This window comes from Jaculus jaculus, chromosome 10, assembly GCF_020740685.1.
Source record: "Jaculus jaculus isolate mJacJac1 chromosome 10, mJacJac1.mat.Y.cur, whole genome shotgun sequence".
NCBI lineage: Eukaryota > Metazoa > Chordata > Mammalia > Rodentia > Dipodidae > Jaculus > Jaculus jaculus.
In genome coordinates, this window is record NC_059111.1 from 50,847,549 (window position 1) to 50,864,664 (window position 17,116).

At 35.7% G+C, this 17,116-nt stretch overlaps 1 protein-coding gene across 1 annotated transcript; it reads right to left on the reverse strand.

Annotated features, from left to right (window-relative positions):
* Window positions 1-3,322: 3,322 nt before the first annotated feature.
* On the reverse strand, window positions 3,323-17,014 carry LOC101600253 (neurofilament light polypeptide-like). The gene is made up of 3 exons (XM_004662234.2): window positions 17,002-17,014; window positions 13,125-13,210; window positions 3,323-3,832 (listed from the first exon to the last, which is right to left on the reverse strand). Exons 1-3 carry the CDS (start codon window positions 17,012-17,014, stop codon window positions 3,323-3,325), a joined length of 609 nt encoding a protein of 202 aa, XP_004662291.2.
* Between the last annotated feature and the right edge of the window lie 102 nt (window positions 17,015-17,116).

Below are 17,116 nucleotides of genomic sequence, written 5' to 3' on the forward strand. Positions count from 1 at the left end.
GCTGCTGGCAGAGTCAGAAACAGATGAATAGGAAGATCTGTTGATTTTTAAAAATTTATTTACTTGACAGAAAAGAGGGAGTGGGGAGAGAGAGAAAGAGAGAGAGAGTGAGAGAGAGAATGGGTGAACCAGGGCTTCCAGCCACTGCAAACAAACTCCAGATGCTTGCACCCCTTTGTGTATCTGGCTAAGGTGGGTCGTGGGGAATTGAACCTGAGTCCTTTGGCTTTGCAGGCAAACACCTTAATTGCTAAGCCATCCCTCCAGCCCAGATCTGTTGATTTTTCTGAGCTATATCCATCTAGCATATGAATCAATTCCTCATTCTATTTCACTTCAAGACTGCCCATGGCAAATGATAATCATATTAGAGCACCTACCTAAAATTTTCTCAGGTATTAATTATCTCCAGAATACCATTAGATACTAATACTTATCATATATTTGCTGAAAAAGACACATAAATGTTATGTCAGGGGTTTTCTAAATTTTGGGATAGATTAAAATATGCTAAAGTGTAAAAATATATACACAGCAATGTTATAATATGAATTCATTCAGGTTCTATGATGTAATGTGAGTTCATTCAGGCTAGCATTTTACAGTTATAGTTTTTCTTGTTTTTAGTGTAACTTTTTTTTTAACTTTTGTGGAGATAATACTTCTTTCATAAAGCCTAACCATCTTTTAAATATTTTATTTTTATTTATGAGAGAGAGAGAGAGAGAGAGGGAGGGAGAGGGAGGAAGAATGGGTACACCAGGGCCTCTAGCGATTAGGAATGAACTTCAGACGTATGTGCCACCATGTGCACCTGGCTTGTATGGGTTTTGGTGAATTGAAACTGGGTCCTTAGGCTTCACAGGCAAGAGTCTTAGACACTAAGCCGTCTCTCCAGCCTTTATAAAGCCTATCCATCTTTAAAAAAATTGATTCCTGTCTTTGTGTGACCTAACACAAGGTTATCATTATTCTCTTAATGTACAGAAAAATGGCATATTGAGCTGTGCTTTTTTCCTAGTTTATCTGCTTAATGGATGCTATCTACATGATGATGATTCCTGCTTGTGAATAATACAATCTTTAATTTAAACCTGCAGAGAGCACATTTCATTTCAATATTTGCTTGCATTTTCTATACAATTTTGTCATGATGCATTTCTAAGATTTATTTACAGTAAATTTTGTTTTATATAATTAACAAAGACTATCTCTGTAGTTCATATCCATGTTAATTGCTTATATTTAGAATTGATTTGTATATATACAAATTTTAAGAAATATACAAATGATGAGTTTCATCTCATTTATGGTAGTTAATGGTGCTAAAGTGCCATCCATTTCTTTATATTATTGAAGAATATACCACACATACAGTTTGTTGATTACCAAGCAAGAAACCAAATATGGTCTTTGAGCAGATGTGACATATGAAAAACCATCAAACAATTTCATATCTCTATTATTAAGATACAGCTGTCCAAATGATGTTTGAATTCCCTTTTCTAGTAGACTATAATTGAGATGAAAACTAATTGGCATAATTTTAACATGTTCCAATTTTGCAAAACTAATTTCCAGTTATAGTAATAACCACTCATAAGCCTAGCCCATTAAATCCTTCTGCTTTATGATGGAGTTTAAGAATTTTTCTTAAGTTAAAATGTTACATGTAGCACTTAGAATATTATGGGTGTCAAAAGTGTAATTGTAAGCCAGGCATGGTGGCACATGCCTTTAATCCCAGCACTTGGGAGGCAGAGGTAGGAGGATCACGGTGAGTTTGAGGCCACCCTGAGAATGCAGAGTGAATTCCAGGTCAGCCTGAGCTAGAGTGAGACCCTACCTTGAAAAACCAAAAAAAAAAAAAAAAAAAAAAAAAAAAAAAAAAGTGTACTTGTAGGCTGGAGAGATGGCTTAGTGGTTAAGGTGCATGCCTGTGGAAGCCTAAGGACTCAGGTTTGATTCTCTAGGTCCCACGTAAACCAGATTCACATGGTAGCACATACATCTGGAATTCGTTTGCAGTGGCTAGAGTCCTTAGTGTGTCCATTCTCAGTCTCTCTCTCTGTCTCTAATAAATAAATAAATGAAAATAAAATCTTAAAAAAAGTAAAATTGCAAAAATACCTGTGAATTTCTCAACCTTTATTTTTGTCGAAAGATGCAAAATACTCAAGTGAATATTAGATGAAAAGTTTAGCATTGGAGTCATATTGATCCATAAAATCTTTTGTAGTTTAATTTTCATATCCTTTTTTAGAACAACTCAGCAAAATAAAATTCCAGTTTATTGGTGGACATTGTTTCACACTTATATTAAAGAGGCCAAAAATGAATAAGTAAACAAACAAACAAATTAATAAACAATAGCAACTACATAGACAAAAAGGAAAGAAGAAACCTTTTTTTTTTTTTTTAATTTGAGAGCAACAGAGAGAAGGAGGCAGAGAGAGAGAGAGAGACAGAGACAGAATGGGCGCGCCAGAGCTTCCAGCCTCTGTAAACGAACTCCAGATGTGTGCGCCCCCTCGTGCATCTGGCTAACGTGGGTCCTGGGGAATTGAGCCTCGAACCGGGGTCCTTAGGCTTCTTAGGCAAGCGCTGCACCGCTAAGCCATCTCTCCAGCCTAGAAGAAACCTTTTATCTTTGGACTTTTTAACCATTTTATACAAATCAACTACTTATAGTACAGCTGGGTACATATATACAAAAAAAGTACTGGAATGCTCAGAATAAGATTCTTCTTGTTATTTTTACAATTTTTTTTTTCCTCCTGTGAGATGATAATGACCATGATCTCACCACAAAGTCAGAAGTAGGACAGAGAATGCTGATCACCCTGACATCATTAAAAATGGTTGACCCCTATCAATATGTATAAAAATATAAAATGTAAATAAAAATGCAAACAACTGTCCCTTTTAAAGTACTTTTTGTTTGTTTGTTTGTTTTTCAAACAGGGTCTTGCTCTAGCCCAGGTTGACCTGGAATTCATTATGTAGTCTCAGGGTGGATTGAAACTCATGGTGATCCTCCTACCTCTGCCTCCCAAGGGCTTGGATTAAAGGCGTGCGCCACCATGCCTGTCTTCTTTTAAAGTGCTTTTAAGAAAAAAAAAAAAAAAAAAAAAATCAGGGCCTTGGAAGTTTGGTTTTCTCCTCATTGTTGCAAATTCTCCCTGTGGTTTTGGTGGAGTGGTGAAAAGGTGTGTCATCTGGTGGCAGTGCCCGTGGTGGTGGCCTGCCTCTCTACTCAAAATCGACCATGGTTAGATTCTAAGACTGAAGTGGAAGGTGAATAGGTCACAGTGGTCTTTTTTCAATAACTTTTTTTATTTTCTTCTGTCTTGTCCTCAATTGTCTTCTGCTTCTTGGTATCAATACCATAATCCTCTTCGTCAGCGGCATGCCTCCCCATAGCTGTCTCAGCCTCCTCGTCTTCATCTCCATCCTTCTCCTCCCCATCACCTTCTTCCTCTTTTCCCTCCCCACCTTCTTCTTCATCATCTACCTCATTGTCAGCCTTTTGTTCCCTAATTTCCTCATTAGCATTCCCATGCTCAGGGGCTTCTCTTTCATTTTCTGCCTCCTCAACAACTTCCTGTTTTTCCTGTAGATCCATTGTGGTAGTATCAGAGCTGGTGTCCACACCAGGCCTGATGAGGTGGTGGCTACGATGCCGATGCAGGAGGCGGCGGGTGAAAGAGATGGGAGAATTCCAGGACCCCACGGAATCTGAGGCCGGTGGAGCAGAAAGCAAGAGGCAAGGTGGCTGTGGCGAGTGGAGAGAAGAACCCAGAACGGTGTAAAGATGGTTTTCCCAAGCATCCTATGGGGTTATCTAATTTGCATATTTTAATTAGGAGAAATGATGTACCTAAACTTTTCTGGAGTGTTGATATAAGTGATGATATAAGCATCTTTAATGCTTAAACTGCAAACACAATATTATATGTATGTGTATATATATATATGTATATATGTGTATAATATGTATATATATTTCATATGTTAATTCTTTAGGACTTATATATGATTTAAAAAATTATCTTGTTTAAAAAAATTACAATATTTAAAATAATGTAAAATAATGGTCAATTTTCTCAAATTAAATTCTTTTTTTTTTATTTTTATTTTTTTAAATTTTTATTAACATTTTCCATGATTATAAAATATATCCCATGGTAATTCCCTCCCTCCCCACACTTTCCCATTTGAAATTCCATTCTCCATCATATTACCTCCCCATTACAATCATTGTAATTACATATATACAATATCAACCTATTAAGTATTCTCCTCCCTTCCTTTCTCCACCCTTTATGTCTCCTTTTCAACTTACTGGCCTCTGCTACTAAGTATTTTCATTCTCACACAGAAGCCCAGTCATCTGTAGCTAGGATCCACATATGAGAGAGAACATGTGGCGCTTGGCTTTCTGGGCCTGGGTTACCTCACTTAGTATAATACTTTCCAGGTCCATCCATTTTTCTGCAAATTTCATAACTTCATTTTTCTTTACCGCTGAGTAGAACTCCATTGTATAAATGTACCACATCTTCATTATCCACTCATCTGTTGAGGGACATCTAGGCTGGTTCCATTTCCCAGCTATTATAAATTGAGCAGCAATAAACATGGTTGAGCATGTACTTCTAAAGAAATGAGATGAGTCCTTTGGATATATGCCTAGGAGTGCTATAGCTGGGTCATATGGTAGATCAATCTCTAGCTGTTTTAGGTACCTCCACACTGTTTTCCACAATGGCTGGACCAGATTACATTCCCACCAGCAGTGCAGAAGGGTTCCTTTTTTTCCACATCCCCGCCAACATTTATGATCATTTGTTTTCATGATGGTGGCCAATCTGACAGGAGTGAGATGGAATCTCAATGTAGTTTTAATCTGCATTTCCCTGATGACTAGTGACGTAGAACATTTTTTTAGATGCTTATATGCCATTCGTATTTCTTCCTTTGAGAACTCTCTATTTATGTCCATAGCCCATTTTTTGATTGGCTTGTTTGATTCCTTATTATTTAACTTTTTGAGTTCTTTGTGTATCCTAGATATTAATCCTCTATCAGATATATAGCTGGCGAAGATTTTTTCCCATTCTGTAGGTTGCCTCCTTGCTTTTTTCACTGTGTCCTTTGCGGTGCAAAATCTTTGTAATTTCATTAGGTCCCAGTGGTTAATCTGTGGTTACAATATTTAAAATAATGTAAAATAATGGTCAATTTTCTCAAATTAAATTCTTTATAGCTTTTTTTTTTTTTTTTTTCTTTTTGGAGGTAGGATCTTGCTCTAGCCCAGGCTCTGACCTGGAATTCACTGTGTAGTCTTAGAGTGGCCTCAAACTAATGGATATCCTCCCAGCTCTGCCTCCTGAATTAAAGGAGTGTACCACTGAAACCAGCTCTTTTCAGCTCTTCTAGGGTAAATATAGCCCCATATTTTAGACTTCTAAATGGAAGTTTTCTTAACTTAGTACACTGAATAACAATATTTATAACATATCACAAGTGAGAACCAGAAGGATCCAAGGGACAGGATGACTTATTTGAAACTGATTCTTTTTTGACATTAGTCTTTAGTTTTTCATAACCCTTAGAATAAACATATAGAGACACCAATGCATTTTTGCATCTTGCATTGAATTTCTTACATCTGTATACATGAAATTCTACCATGACTGAATTGAGGTGAATTTCCCAGTCACAGTATATATCTTACAGGTTGCTCAGTATTGTACATGAGATAGTATATTACTTTCCCAGGGACAGAATAACAAGTTACTGTAAAGCAGGTGGCTTGGAACAATGGTAATGTACTGTCTCATAATTCAGGAGGCCAGCAGTACAAAACCAAGGTCTTGGCAAATTTCTTCACAGGACTTCAGGGGAAAAACATGCCATGATTGTTTATAGCTTCTGGTGTGGCCAGTCATGGTTAGCACTCTTTGGTTTGTAGACATTTTACTGTAATCCCTGCTTCCATATTCACATTGCTTTTTTCTTTGTGCCCTTGGATAAGGTCATTCCCATTGGTTTTATAGCTGCTTTAATCCAGTGTAATTGCCACTCTATCCTTGCCTTAATTCTATCAACAAAAAGATGCATTTAAATAACATGACATTCTCAGGCCCTTGATGGATATGATTTTCAAAGAGAGACACTATTCAACATGTAATAGATGATGGCAAATAATTTGTTACAGGGAATTCTTGCCACTTAAGACTTGAGATTATCTAAAATTTAAAGCCCTTACTACAGATCAGACAGTGCCTACATTATGCTTGGAAAGCCCTATGAGTTACTGATGATATTGTCATCTTAATTTGTAGTTGAACTCACTAAAGCATAAGTTGAAAATATTGCAAGTTAGTACAATGGTTAAATGCCAGAAGCATACTTAAATCCAAATTTTCTAACCCAGAAAATTGTCTTATTTTTAGTAAGGCTATATTCTTATATCCCTTCTCCCCATCCCCATTCCAATGAGGCCCCTCCTTGGTAGGGTTATTGGTATTCACTGTGGGCTCATTAAGGCTTCTGTGCATGTGTGTCATGGGGGTATGCTAAGGATTCCTTCCTACCCTGTGACTCTTAACAATCCATTCCTCTTCAGCAATGTTCTTGAGCCTTGATAGATGTGTTAGTAGTCTGATTTAGTGTTGAGCTCTCTGATGCCTCTAGATTTCTGTTTTGATGAGTTTTGAGTTATACTTGTTACCATCTCGCCTGAGCTGCATGTCAGGCTAGCAGTGAGAGAAGTGCTGTTTCCTTTTCCATTTTCCCAGGGTCCAGGCAGCTTGATAGAATAACATGTGTCTGTAAGTGTATGGCTATTTTTTCTTGGCATACTGATTATCCTTGAATCTTCTCATCTTCTCAGTATTCTGTGCCATCTGTAAAATAGAGCAGATCATACAACCCCAAGTGAAAGCATCTTAATTAAAAAGGATAATTGTAGTTATTTGAGAGGCTTCCCTGCCCCCCCCCAGAGGTAGTTTAATCTAGCTCAGGCGGACCTAGAATTCACTATGTAGTCTCAGGGTAGCCTTGAACTCAAAGCAATCCTCTTACTTCTGCCTCCTGAATGCTGGGATTAAAGGCATGTGCCACCACGCCTGGCTCTTGAGAGACATTTTGATGTGTGTGCCAACTCTTCGTAGCCAAAAAGCAGTGGAGGTTCCATCTGGAGTCTATGAGTTTCCTGTCTATGGGATTTGGACTTGGTTTCAAGCACCAGGTATGAGTTTTCAGAATGGCCTCATGTCCATTCTGAAAGCAGTTGGTTACCTGTGTGCTGTGTGCTGCTATTGCACAGGTTTGTTTTCTTGCCAGAATAGATGCTTTCATAGCTTGCAGGATCCTTTGCTTAATTATACCATTGTGACTATTATCTCCCAGCAGACCCATAACATTTTCCAGTGCTATGGGAGCTAGCTAGGGAGAAAGTTAACTCCCTCTCAGTCTCCCAGTGTTCTAACCTAGAACTTTTAACCACTAATACAATAGTAACCAGGGAAAAGGAGAAAGCAAAGAGAATACAAATAAAAATAAAAACAGACTTATAATTATGAATGACTCAATTGGCCAGGTGCATATGTTATGATTTTTAAACTTAGTAACAAATTCCTCTGGTATGTTTTTTTAATCATTATTGCCCATAATAATGTTCTTGATAAACAATGGCAGATAGGAAATTTCCACAAGCTTGCATAACTCAGAACGTGCAAATCTTGCTGTAGCTGTTTCCAGAACTTAGCCTTCTTTCTGTGTGTGTTGCTGTGTGTTCTATGAATAATAGAATTCACCAGCTTTCTCAGCAATAGTAAGGTATTTTTAGATGAGTCATCTTCCAAGTCCCTGAAAGTAATCTGTTGTGCAATTATTAAAATAGTTAACTTACTTTCCCCTTACTTGACAAAGAATTAATCCTATCTTCAAAAATGTGCCTGGCCATTAAACTTTATTGAAAAATACTGCAATGTAATTCTACTAATAATAGTAAGTAGAAAAGAAAAAAATAGCATTTGATACCTGTTGGAGAATACATAGTTATTAGAAATAAATGGATTTGGGAAAGTATGTATATGTATCAAATTTCAATGTTTTGATAATGTTCTCATTGCATATATACATACAGAGTCACTTTCCCTATCATCTATCTATATTGTTAAAGCATGGAGACATGTGTGGCTCAATTATAAAATTTTAAAGTAAGGATTTATATTTTTCAGTAGTGCAAAAAATTAATATGCAATGAAGCCAATTTCTACTTCCATTCCCATATGCTTAAATTTTTAAATAAGCATTCAAAGATATTTCCAGATTGACTATTTTAAAAGAGTTATGGAAAGTAAAACATATGACTTTTTGTAATGAGCTTTTTATTAGGGAAACATTGAAAACTAAAATAAAAATCCAATAATTTTTTTCTTTTAATTATTTGCACCTGTAATTTAGAAACAAAACCTTCCATCTTCTAAATTAGCCTGAAAGTTTTTTTTTTTTTTAATCCAGTTGACAGCATTACCATACAACATATAATCTTATCTTTGTATTCTTGGCATAAAAATACCATTCATATATTTTGTGGAGAATGGTTTAGTAGAAGCAGTGCAATTAATTTGAAAAAAGTTGGCCATTAATTTTGATTTGAAATTTCCCAGAGTTATGCCAATTACTACAAAAAGGAATGAGTAAAAAAACTAAATTTATGGAAATTGGAATAGCATATAAATAGTGCCTACTTTAATTTGGATATTTTCAAAGTAATGCATACTTGCATTACATGTTCCTGAATAAAACAAACACTTTGCCTTATAATCATTTCAATATTCAAAGGAATTAATAAAGCTATATGTAGTATTGTGGTCATTTATAGAAATAATGCAACCACTCAAAGTCTGTAGGGCATACTTCTACATAAAATTTAGTGCGCTTACTGAGAAGACCCTAATAAATTTAGAAGTGAATCCTCCTTGGTTATTTAATTGTTTTTAAAAGTCAGTGCTCTTCAAAGATTCATGTTACTATCACACTACCAAAATAAAACCAGACCTTCCCTGGTATTTTTCTGACTCATCCACTTCATTTTTCTCTTCAAATGTATTTACTTGGCAATGCCACTCTTCATTCTATTGGATATTTTTGAGCAATTTGGCCAGTGTTACAGTAAAAAATTATTCCTCAGAACAATACAGCCGTCACTAATTCATGCAAATTTAACCCCAATATAGAGTGAATATGCAAAATTAAATAGTATCTGGAATTAAATTAGACAAAATATAATTGATACAATAAATTCATGTGCTAAAATAGTAATTAATATTTATTCATAATCATGTTGTTTTTGATTTTCTGAGAAAATCAAGTTAAAAATTTGAAATTTGATTGCAATTTCATTCTACTTGTGAATGTTGATATTTAGATAGCTTACATTTTCCCCCATGCAAACAGAAATAAAATTAGAGGAAGTTTTGATTGCATTCACTTGAAGGCAGACTCTAGAAATTAGTCTATGGTATACTTGTTAAGAAGTTTCTGCAAGAGAAGCAGCAAGTTAGATCTGAATGACACAGGAGATGATGTTGTGCAGCCAGCCATCTATGTTTCTTGGCTGCTCCTGCAAAAAGCTCTGAGCGAAAATCAGCCTATTGATGTGGCCTAAGCTGGGCCTCCATTTTATTATTTTTCTTCCTTACATTGACATTCACATACACCTTCATTTGGCAGCTACAGAAGGAGAATAACCTTGAGGGAAGTGTTCTGGTTCAATGGAGGCAATCCTAAGAACAGTTTACCACACAGCTATGTGCCTGACCTCTTTGAACAAAGAGATGAAGTGTTCAAACCACTGATCATCAGGGAAATGCAAATTAAAACCAAGAGATGCCATCCCATCTGAGTGAGAATGGCCTTTATAAAACATGACCAAAGACCAGGATGTGAGATGTGGATGTGGCTGAAATGTGGATGAAAGGAGCTACTGTATACTACTGGTGGGAATGTATTTATATTTAATAAATTAGCTGCTAGAGTTCAATTAGTCACTATTTCTATCCCATTCTAGGAAAGCATTTCAATTTCAGACCTTACTGACACTTTTGGCTACATGACTGCTTTCCATGTGAAATTTTGCTGACCTATTTTGGTTTTCAGAAACAATGGCTGATTTGCCACACCCCCAAGCTTCATCAGCCTGAAGTAATAATAGCACACAGCAGCAGAGTCTCAGCAGCCTGTGATGCATATGGACAGTGAACAACAGTCAAATGTTGCTCCTGGAAATAACTGATTTTCAAATACTTAGTTATGATAGCATATCTTTATTCTTAAAAATGTCAAATATTTATGACACAAAACTAAATTATCTATATCATCAGAATGCCTGATTTTTTTGGCACTAGTTATCCCTTTCCATTATAGTTAATAGTGAATTTGTTCTCCAGTTGAACATGGTATTAGACAGCTTTTGGCTTGATAATGTCCTCTGCAGAAAAGCATACTGTGACCTTGCTCTAAGTCTTTTTATTTATTTATTTTTTGCCAAGTCAATCATTTTGTGCATCACGTGAATTTAATGTGTCTGAATATACAAAAACACACAAATATGTACAATTAGAGTAATAATATAAATCATTTTCATGAATAACACAAGTATGTCCTATCATTACTATGTAATGTTTTGTTGTAAATGTTAAATTGTTAACATATATGCAATCACAAACAACTCGTAAATACTAGAAAGTAAGAAGAAAAAGTCAATGTTTACAGTAGCTCTACAAATAAATTATAAGATTTATTAAAACCAGTATGAGATAACTAATGTTTGATATATAAAATCCTTTTTTAAAAAATTAATTAATTAATTTATTTGAGAGCGACAGACACAGAGAGAAAGACAGATAGAGGGAGAGAGAGAGAATGGGCGCGCCAGGGCTTCCAGCCTCTGCAAACGAGCTCCAGACGCGTGCGCCCCCTTGGGCATCTGGCTAACGTGGGTCCTGGGGAACCGAGCCTCGAACCGGGGTCCTTAGGCTTCACAGGAAGCGCTTAACCACTAAGCCATCTCTCCAGCCCCTGTGTCTTTCTCTCTGTGTCTGTCGCTCTCAAATAAATAAATTAATTAATTAAAAAAAATAAATCTATAAAGAAAAATATTATACTGGGAAGAGTACACAGGAAGTGGAATGGAGAGTGAAAGGTTAATATGGCTCATCTGGATAGGAGGAAAATCTAATATCCCATAGCTCTGTAGAATAACTGGTTGATAAAAAGTACATATTTCATGGTAGCTAATCAAGATAATTTTGATTATTTCCAAAGAAAGAATAAATCTTTAAAGAAATGTATGTGGCAAGTATCCTTACAGATCACTAGCTATTACATACATGTATTGGAATATCACATTGTACCCACAAATATGTACACTAATATGCCAAAAGTAAAAGGGAATTTTAGTGAAAAAGAAAGATAATTTTAAAGTAATACTATTCAAAATTCTTAAAGGAAACATTCAAAGACAATATACAGAATCTCTGTGAAGTACTCTAAAATAACACTGGGGATAATGAAAAACACACAAGATGTGCTATATTCTTCAAATAGTAAAGTTCTCTACAGTGAAGATCCTAATTAGCTGATTTATATATTTAACATAACTAAAATAAAGTCCAAATATTATTTAGGGGAATCATAAAATGATTTAAAATTTTTACAAAGTTCCATGATAATTCACCATGAAAGAACAGCCAGGAATGTTTTGAAGAGATAAAAAGACACTAAAGTCTGGCAAAGATAGGTAATCAAGTGAATGTGGTTTTATATTAGAAGATAAAACCATTAAACAAAAGAGAGATTCATACAAACTGGGGAATTTAACATCTTTTTAGTTGAGGATTTTTTTTTTTTTTAACAATGAACAAAGTGAGAAGTTTAGTATGATTTTTACATTCCCTGAGTTCCCTGAGAAAAAGAATTTGCAGGATGGAATCCATTACTTAATGTAAAATCAGGATCTGGGGCGATGGTTCGGTAATTACAGATGCTTGTTTGTGAAAGACTGCCTGCCTGGAGCCATTTGCCAAGCTATCCATGTAAAGCCAGACTGGTATCAGTTTGTAGCGGCTAGAGACCCTGGTGTCACCATAAATACACACTGAAAACGAACAAACAAACAAATATGTAGAAAATATGTAAAATCATCAAAACCTTATGACCAAATGCTATAACCACAGTTAAAAGAACAATGTTAATAAGATAGTATTCCTACTAAAGTACTCAAGTTTTCAATGTTAAGCATGAATAAAATAAATGAAAATAATGCACTCACAAAGAAAAATGATTGCAGTTCTGAGAAATCTCTCAGTATCTTTTAAAAAAACAAATTAACTGTTATGAAAGGGAGCCCATACTTGTTCATTTAACTGTATCTGCATAGCTGGATTGACTGGTTTAAATTACCACATTTGAAATTTTATCTCTCCATTCTGCTTCCTAATTTGTTGGCTTTATTTTCAGAAAAAGTCTCTTTCTCAAGGTGGTAAGGGTCTTGTGGCCAATTTCAGGAATGCATCACAGCCTTCTGCAAAGAAGCATGGCTTCCCAGCAGCATAATGTGATAAGCTCTAATTTGCTTTCACTAGATAATGCCCTCATTTTGGACCCATCACAGAAATGAGAGATGGTTTCTCTGACTAAGTTTTGGTTACAACCAAAGTGTACAGAATATGGCAGGAAGCGTCATTTCTCAAAGAAAATTAGAGTTGTGTTCTTAGGAAAATAAATGGTAGGCTAGACTACAAAGGACTCACCCTTGCACAAATGTGGGCAGGACTGATAACTTAGCAGAAATTTTCTTCATTTTAATTTATAACAAAACAACTCTAATTTTTCAAAGAACAATGGAGCTACCTAAAGCCTGCCTTGTTCCTTGTAGAGGCATGCTTGAAGTTTTATGTATAATGTTTCATTTGTGGCAATCTGCCAGAGCAAAGATTGTGAGTTTTAGGTCCAATATGAAAATTAAATTACTATTCTGATGCAGAAGACACCTGTGCATCCTTGGTACTACCGACTACTCTGTAAGGGAACTTTTGCTGCCTTACAGTTTCATACTCTGTGTTCTGTTTCTCAGTATGTCCTTTCTCTACCTTCAATATCAGCTGGATGCTGGGTATAAAAAGTATGTCATCTAACATAGAATAAAGAAAAGAAGAAAATATAAACAGATGAAAAATAATATTCATTAGTGCTTTTCATCAGTACTTTTAGGCTAATGAAATACTGAAGTATTTCCTCTTCTATTGTAATGATTTAAAAATTGATAAAGTTCTAATTGGCTGTGGATAGAGAAAAAATACCCTCAACTATAATTGCTTAAGTACTATAAATGGTTGATATTGTATAGGACAATTTGGCATGAAGTCACAAAACTTTTCAAAAACATGTGAATGCATGTTCATGTGTGTGAGTGTGTATGCCCATGTTCCATTGAACACAAGTGCAAGTCAGAGACAATTCTAGTGTAGTTCATTGCTTTCCACTTTGAGGCAAGATCTTTTGTTGATGAGCGCTGCATATGCCAGGAGCTAGCTTGCTAAAGGCTTCTTGGATTCTCCTCTCCATCTCCCATCTCATAATAGAATGGCCTGGATTAAAGATGCCCACTGCTGTGTCAGGCTCTCTGTGGGTCCTCTGGATCAGAAACCTAGTTGTCAAACTTGAATAGCAGATGCTATACACACTGAGCCATCTTTCTAATTCCAGAGTTTTAAGAGTAATTTTTCCTTAAAATATTAATATCTATTTCACAAAATGTCATTTTATTTAGAAAATTGAAGTCTTTAGAATCTTTGTATATGAATGTGCATCTATGCTTGAAAAAAATACTTGTACCAAAAATCTAGCAATTGATGAGAAGAATTAAATAAAGACATATTAAATACTTGATTGATCTTTTATATTTCCATGGCAGAGATTCTACTGGATTCTGAATTTTGAATATTTACATTTTGACTGTTGATATTTAGAGTTCTCTTTTGAGAATATTTGTCTGCAATTTTACTTTGATTTTGCCAAAAGTAGATCTTTTTAATATTCAAAATCTAGTCACTATTCAATTACAACTAGGATATTTTAAGAAAAACTACATTATCAAAAGGTTTTAAATGCATACTAAAAGAAGTGTGTTGCTAGGGGATTTCTTAATTTTGATAAAAAGGGACTCTATGTAAAGTAACATGTTCTACTTTTTAGGTCATAATATTGGAAATATAATTCATATTGAGGCCCATAAAATGTTGTAGTCATAGCTGGGTGTGGTAGCACACACCTTTAAGCTCAGCACTTGAGAAGCAGAGAGAGGAGGATTGCTCTGAGTTCAAGGCCACCCTGAGACTAGCATAGTGAATTCCAAATCAGCCTGAACTAGAGTGAGACCCTATCTTGAAACAACTCCAAAAACAAAACAAAACAAGGCTTCAGTCACCTATGTATTAATGAAACACATGTAAGACAGTTCATGTATATTTACAACTGGGTACCCATATGGTAGCCCCAAACCAACATTTTGTTTAGTATATTGAAAGGAAAATTTGAATTATACCAAGTTATTACAGAAGTATTAACCTATAAAACCATAATTTATAACATCCTAAATATTCCTGTATAACCAATGAACTGACAAACAAAAAACAAAAAAACTGAAAAATTAACAGATTCATACTGCATGCTTTTAGCTGATACTTAAAGCTGAAAACTTATAAATTTAAAATTAGTATGAAATCTATGGTATTTTCTATTTGACAAAATTTTCTTCCATGAATCTGAGAATCCTGACATATATTTTTTTTTCCTGGTGTATATGCAACTTCCTTTTTGTTCTAGGAGAACTAAAACATTTCATATCAACTTTAATTTAAAATATTTAAAATTATTTTAAAATAACCAGTTTTTCCAATCTGTACTTTAGAAATCTGATTACTATTAACATATATAGATTTTTTTTTTTTTTACATTTTCAGTGTCTTGACTGCTAAATAGTTGTTTTTGATCTAGTTGAGTTGTAGGATATGTTTTATATACAGTGTTCATTTAAATACATGAAAACCTCTGAAGAAAAAAAAAAAGGATTAACCTTATTCTTTGAAACAGTTTAGAAGAAATTGTTTATAAATACATATTTCCCTGTTCCCTCTCTAGTTTGTTTTTGTAATCTTTTCTAATTTCCTCCCTCCCATCTTCCTTTCTCCCTCCCTTCCATTCTGTCATAGGGATAGAACCTAGGGCCTCATGTGTGATAAGAAAGTGCTCCACTGTTGAGTTATAACTCACCTTTAGAATTTAGTATAAAAACAAATGCACTGCTCACCATGCACCAAATATTTTAAAAGAGCAATGATTTCTTAGGATAGCATTCTAGGATAGTTAAAATTTAACTTATGAATAGTAAGCCAGGGTATTTCAATATAAATGTGTATTATGAAGAATGATACAAGTGTATTTCACAAAGCATAATCAACAAAGAAAAATAAATTTTGTTTGTGGTAGGCTGTTATGGTTATTGGTTTTGCTTTCTCTGTCCTTGGGAATTAAAGTATCTGACGTACTTGTGGGTAACATTAATACCTAAGAATTACAATGTAACTTGAAAATCTAGAGTAAGTATGTTAAAAAGCAAGCAACCTTACCAAGAGAAGAAGCATTAACTCTTCCTTTAGGGTACTGAGGCATTTTGCAGATGTGTGGATATTTGGTTATTTCACTGCAGAATATTGGGAAAATGTGAGCCTCCTCAGGCATGCAGGTTAGGAACCTTTTAGATGGAGAGAATGCTTAAAAGTATCTCATGTGTTTGGGCCATTTGACATCTATTGGGTGGGAAGAGATGAAGATTGTCAGGTGGAATGCTATGGTAAGAAGCCCAGTGTTTGTGGAAGTAACATCAGATTAAATTTTAGAAGCTGTGAAAATGGGATTTGTGAGGTGATCGTTACAGTGGAGGAGGGAAGACAACTAGCTAACTATTCACTTGGTAGTGTAGAAGTGAGGTGGTGAATCGTTATTTTGCATGGGACTGAAGGAACTTGAAGCTGAGGGATGCCTGGACAGGGGAAAGTCTGGTTTCTATCCCAAATATGGAGAATGTAGTGTAAGCTCTGGCTGGGGTCCTGTTTGCTGCTAGTTTTTGTGTTTGCTGCTTCTGGTGTTTGCTGGCTGCAGGTGGTTTTTCTCTCTGCTTGGATTTATGAATGGGAGCCAGTTTCTTCCACCATCGTTGGAACTTCCCCCTGGATATGTAGCTGAAATAATCCCTTTCCTCCTAAATTACCTGGATTGTATGGTCATCCTAGCAACATAAAGCTGTCTGCCACACTTGGTTAAAGTTTATCCTAATGTAGCCTTAACTTGTTTAAAAATAGCCATAATCATTTTTTTTTCTCTCTGTGTTTGGTCCTGTGAAAGAAGGCTACTGTATTAGTCAGGGTTCTCTAGAGGAACAGAATTGCTCGAATGAATTATTTTAAAAAGGGAATTTATTGGATTAGTTTACAGTAGTCCAATAGCAGTTGCAGGCCCGAGAATCACCGAACCTGGTAGCTGCTCAGTCCACGTGGCCAGATGCCTCAGCAGTTCCGACCCGGCGCTGCAGATGGTGCCGGAAAGCCTGGAGGCTTCCTGAGGAGCCACTGGTTTCGATCCACGTGGGCCTTTAGTTGATGTTGGTCTTTAGTCCGTACTGGTCTTCAATCCATGCTAGAAGGTAGGGAGCAGCTCCTGCAGCCAAGTGGAAGGAAGGAAGGAAAAGGGAACTCTTCTACCCAGAGCTTCCTTATATCAAGTCCCTCTCTGAGCGGGGATGCCCATTCTGGGGGAAGGGCTCACCCTGGGAGAAAGTCCTCCTCCTTTAGTTGATCCTTCCTAGAAGCAGCCTGTGGGTTACTAAACAGATCAAGTTGACAACACCTTAACTATAACAGCTACCTTCTTCTGCCATTATGGAACTTCTCCTGGACCTGTAAGCTTCAATAAATCTTTTCCTTCCATAACTGTGCCTGGTCTGGAAGTTCATCACAGTGAACCTGAAGTTGTCTGCTAA

Coding starts and splice junctions, on each gene's coding strand:
- LOC101600253 (XM_004662234.2), bottom strand. Junction 3,833..13,124: donor AGAACACAGAGTATGAAACT/GTAAGGCAGCAA, acceptor ATAACCCCATAG/GATGCTTGGGAAAACCATCT.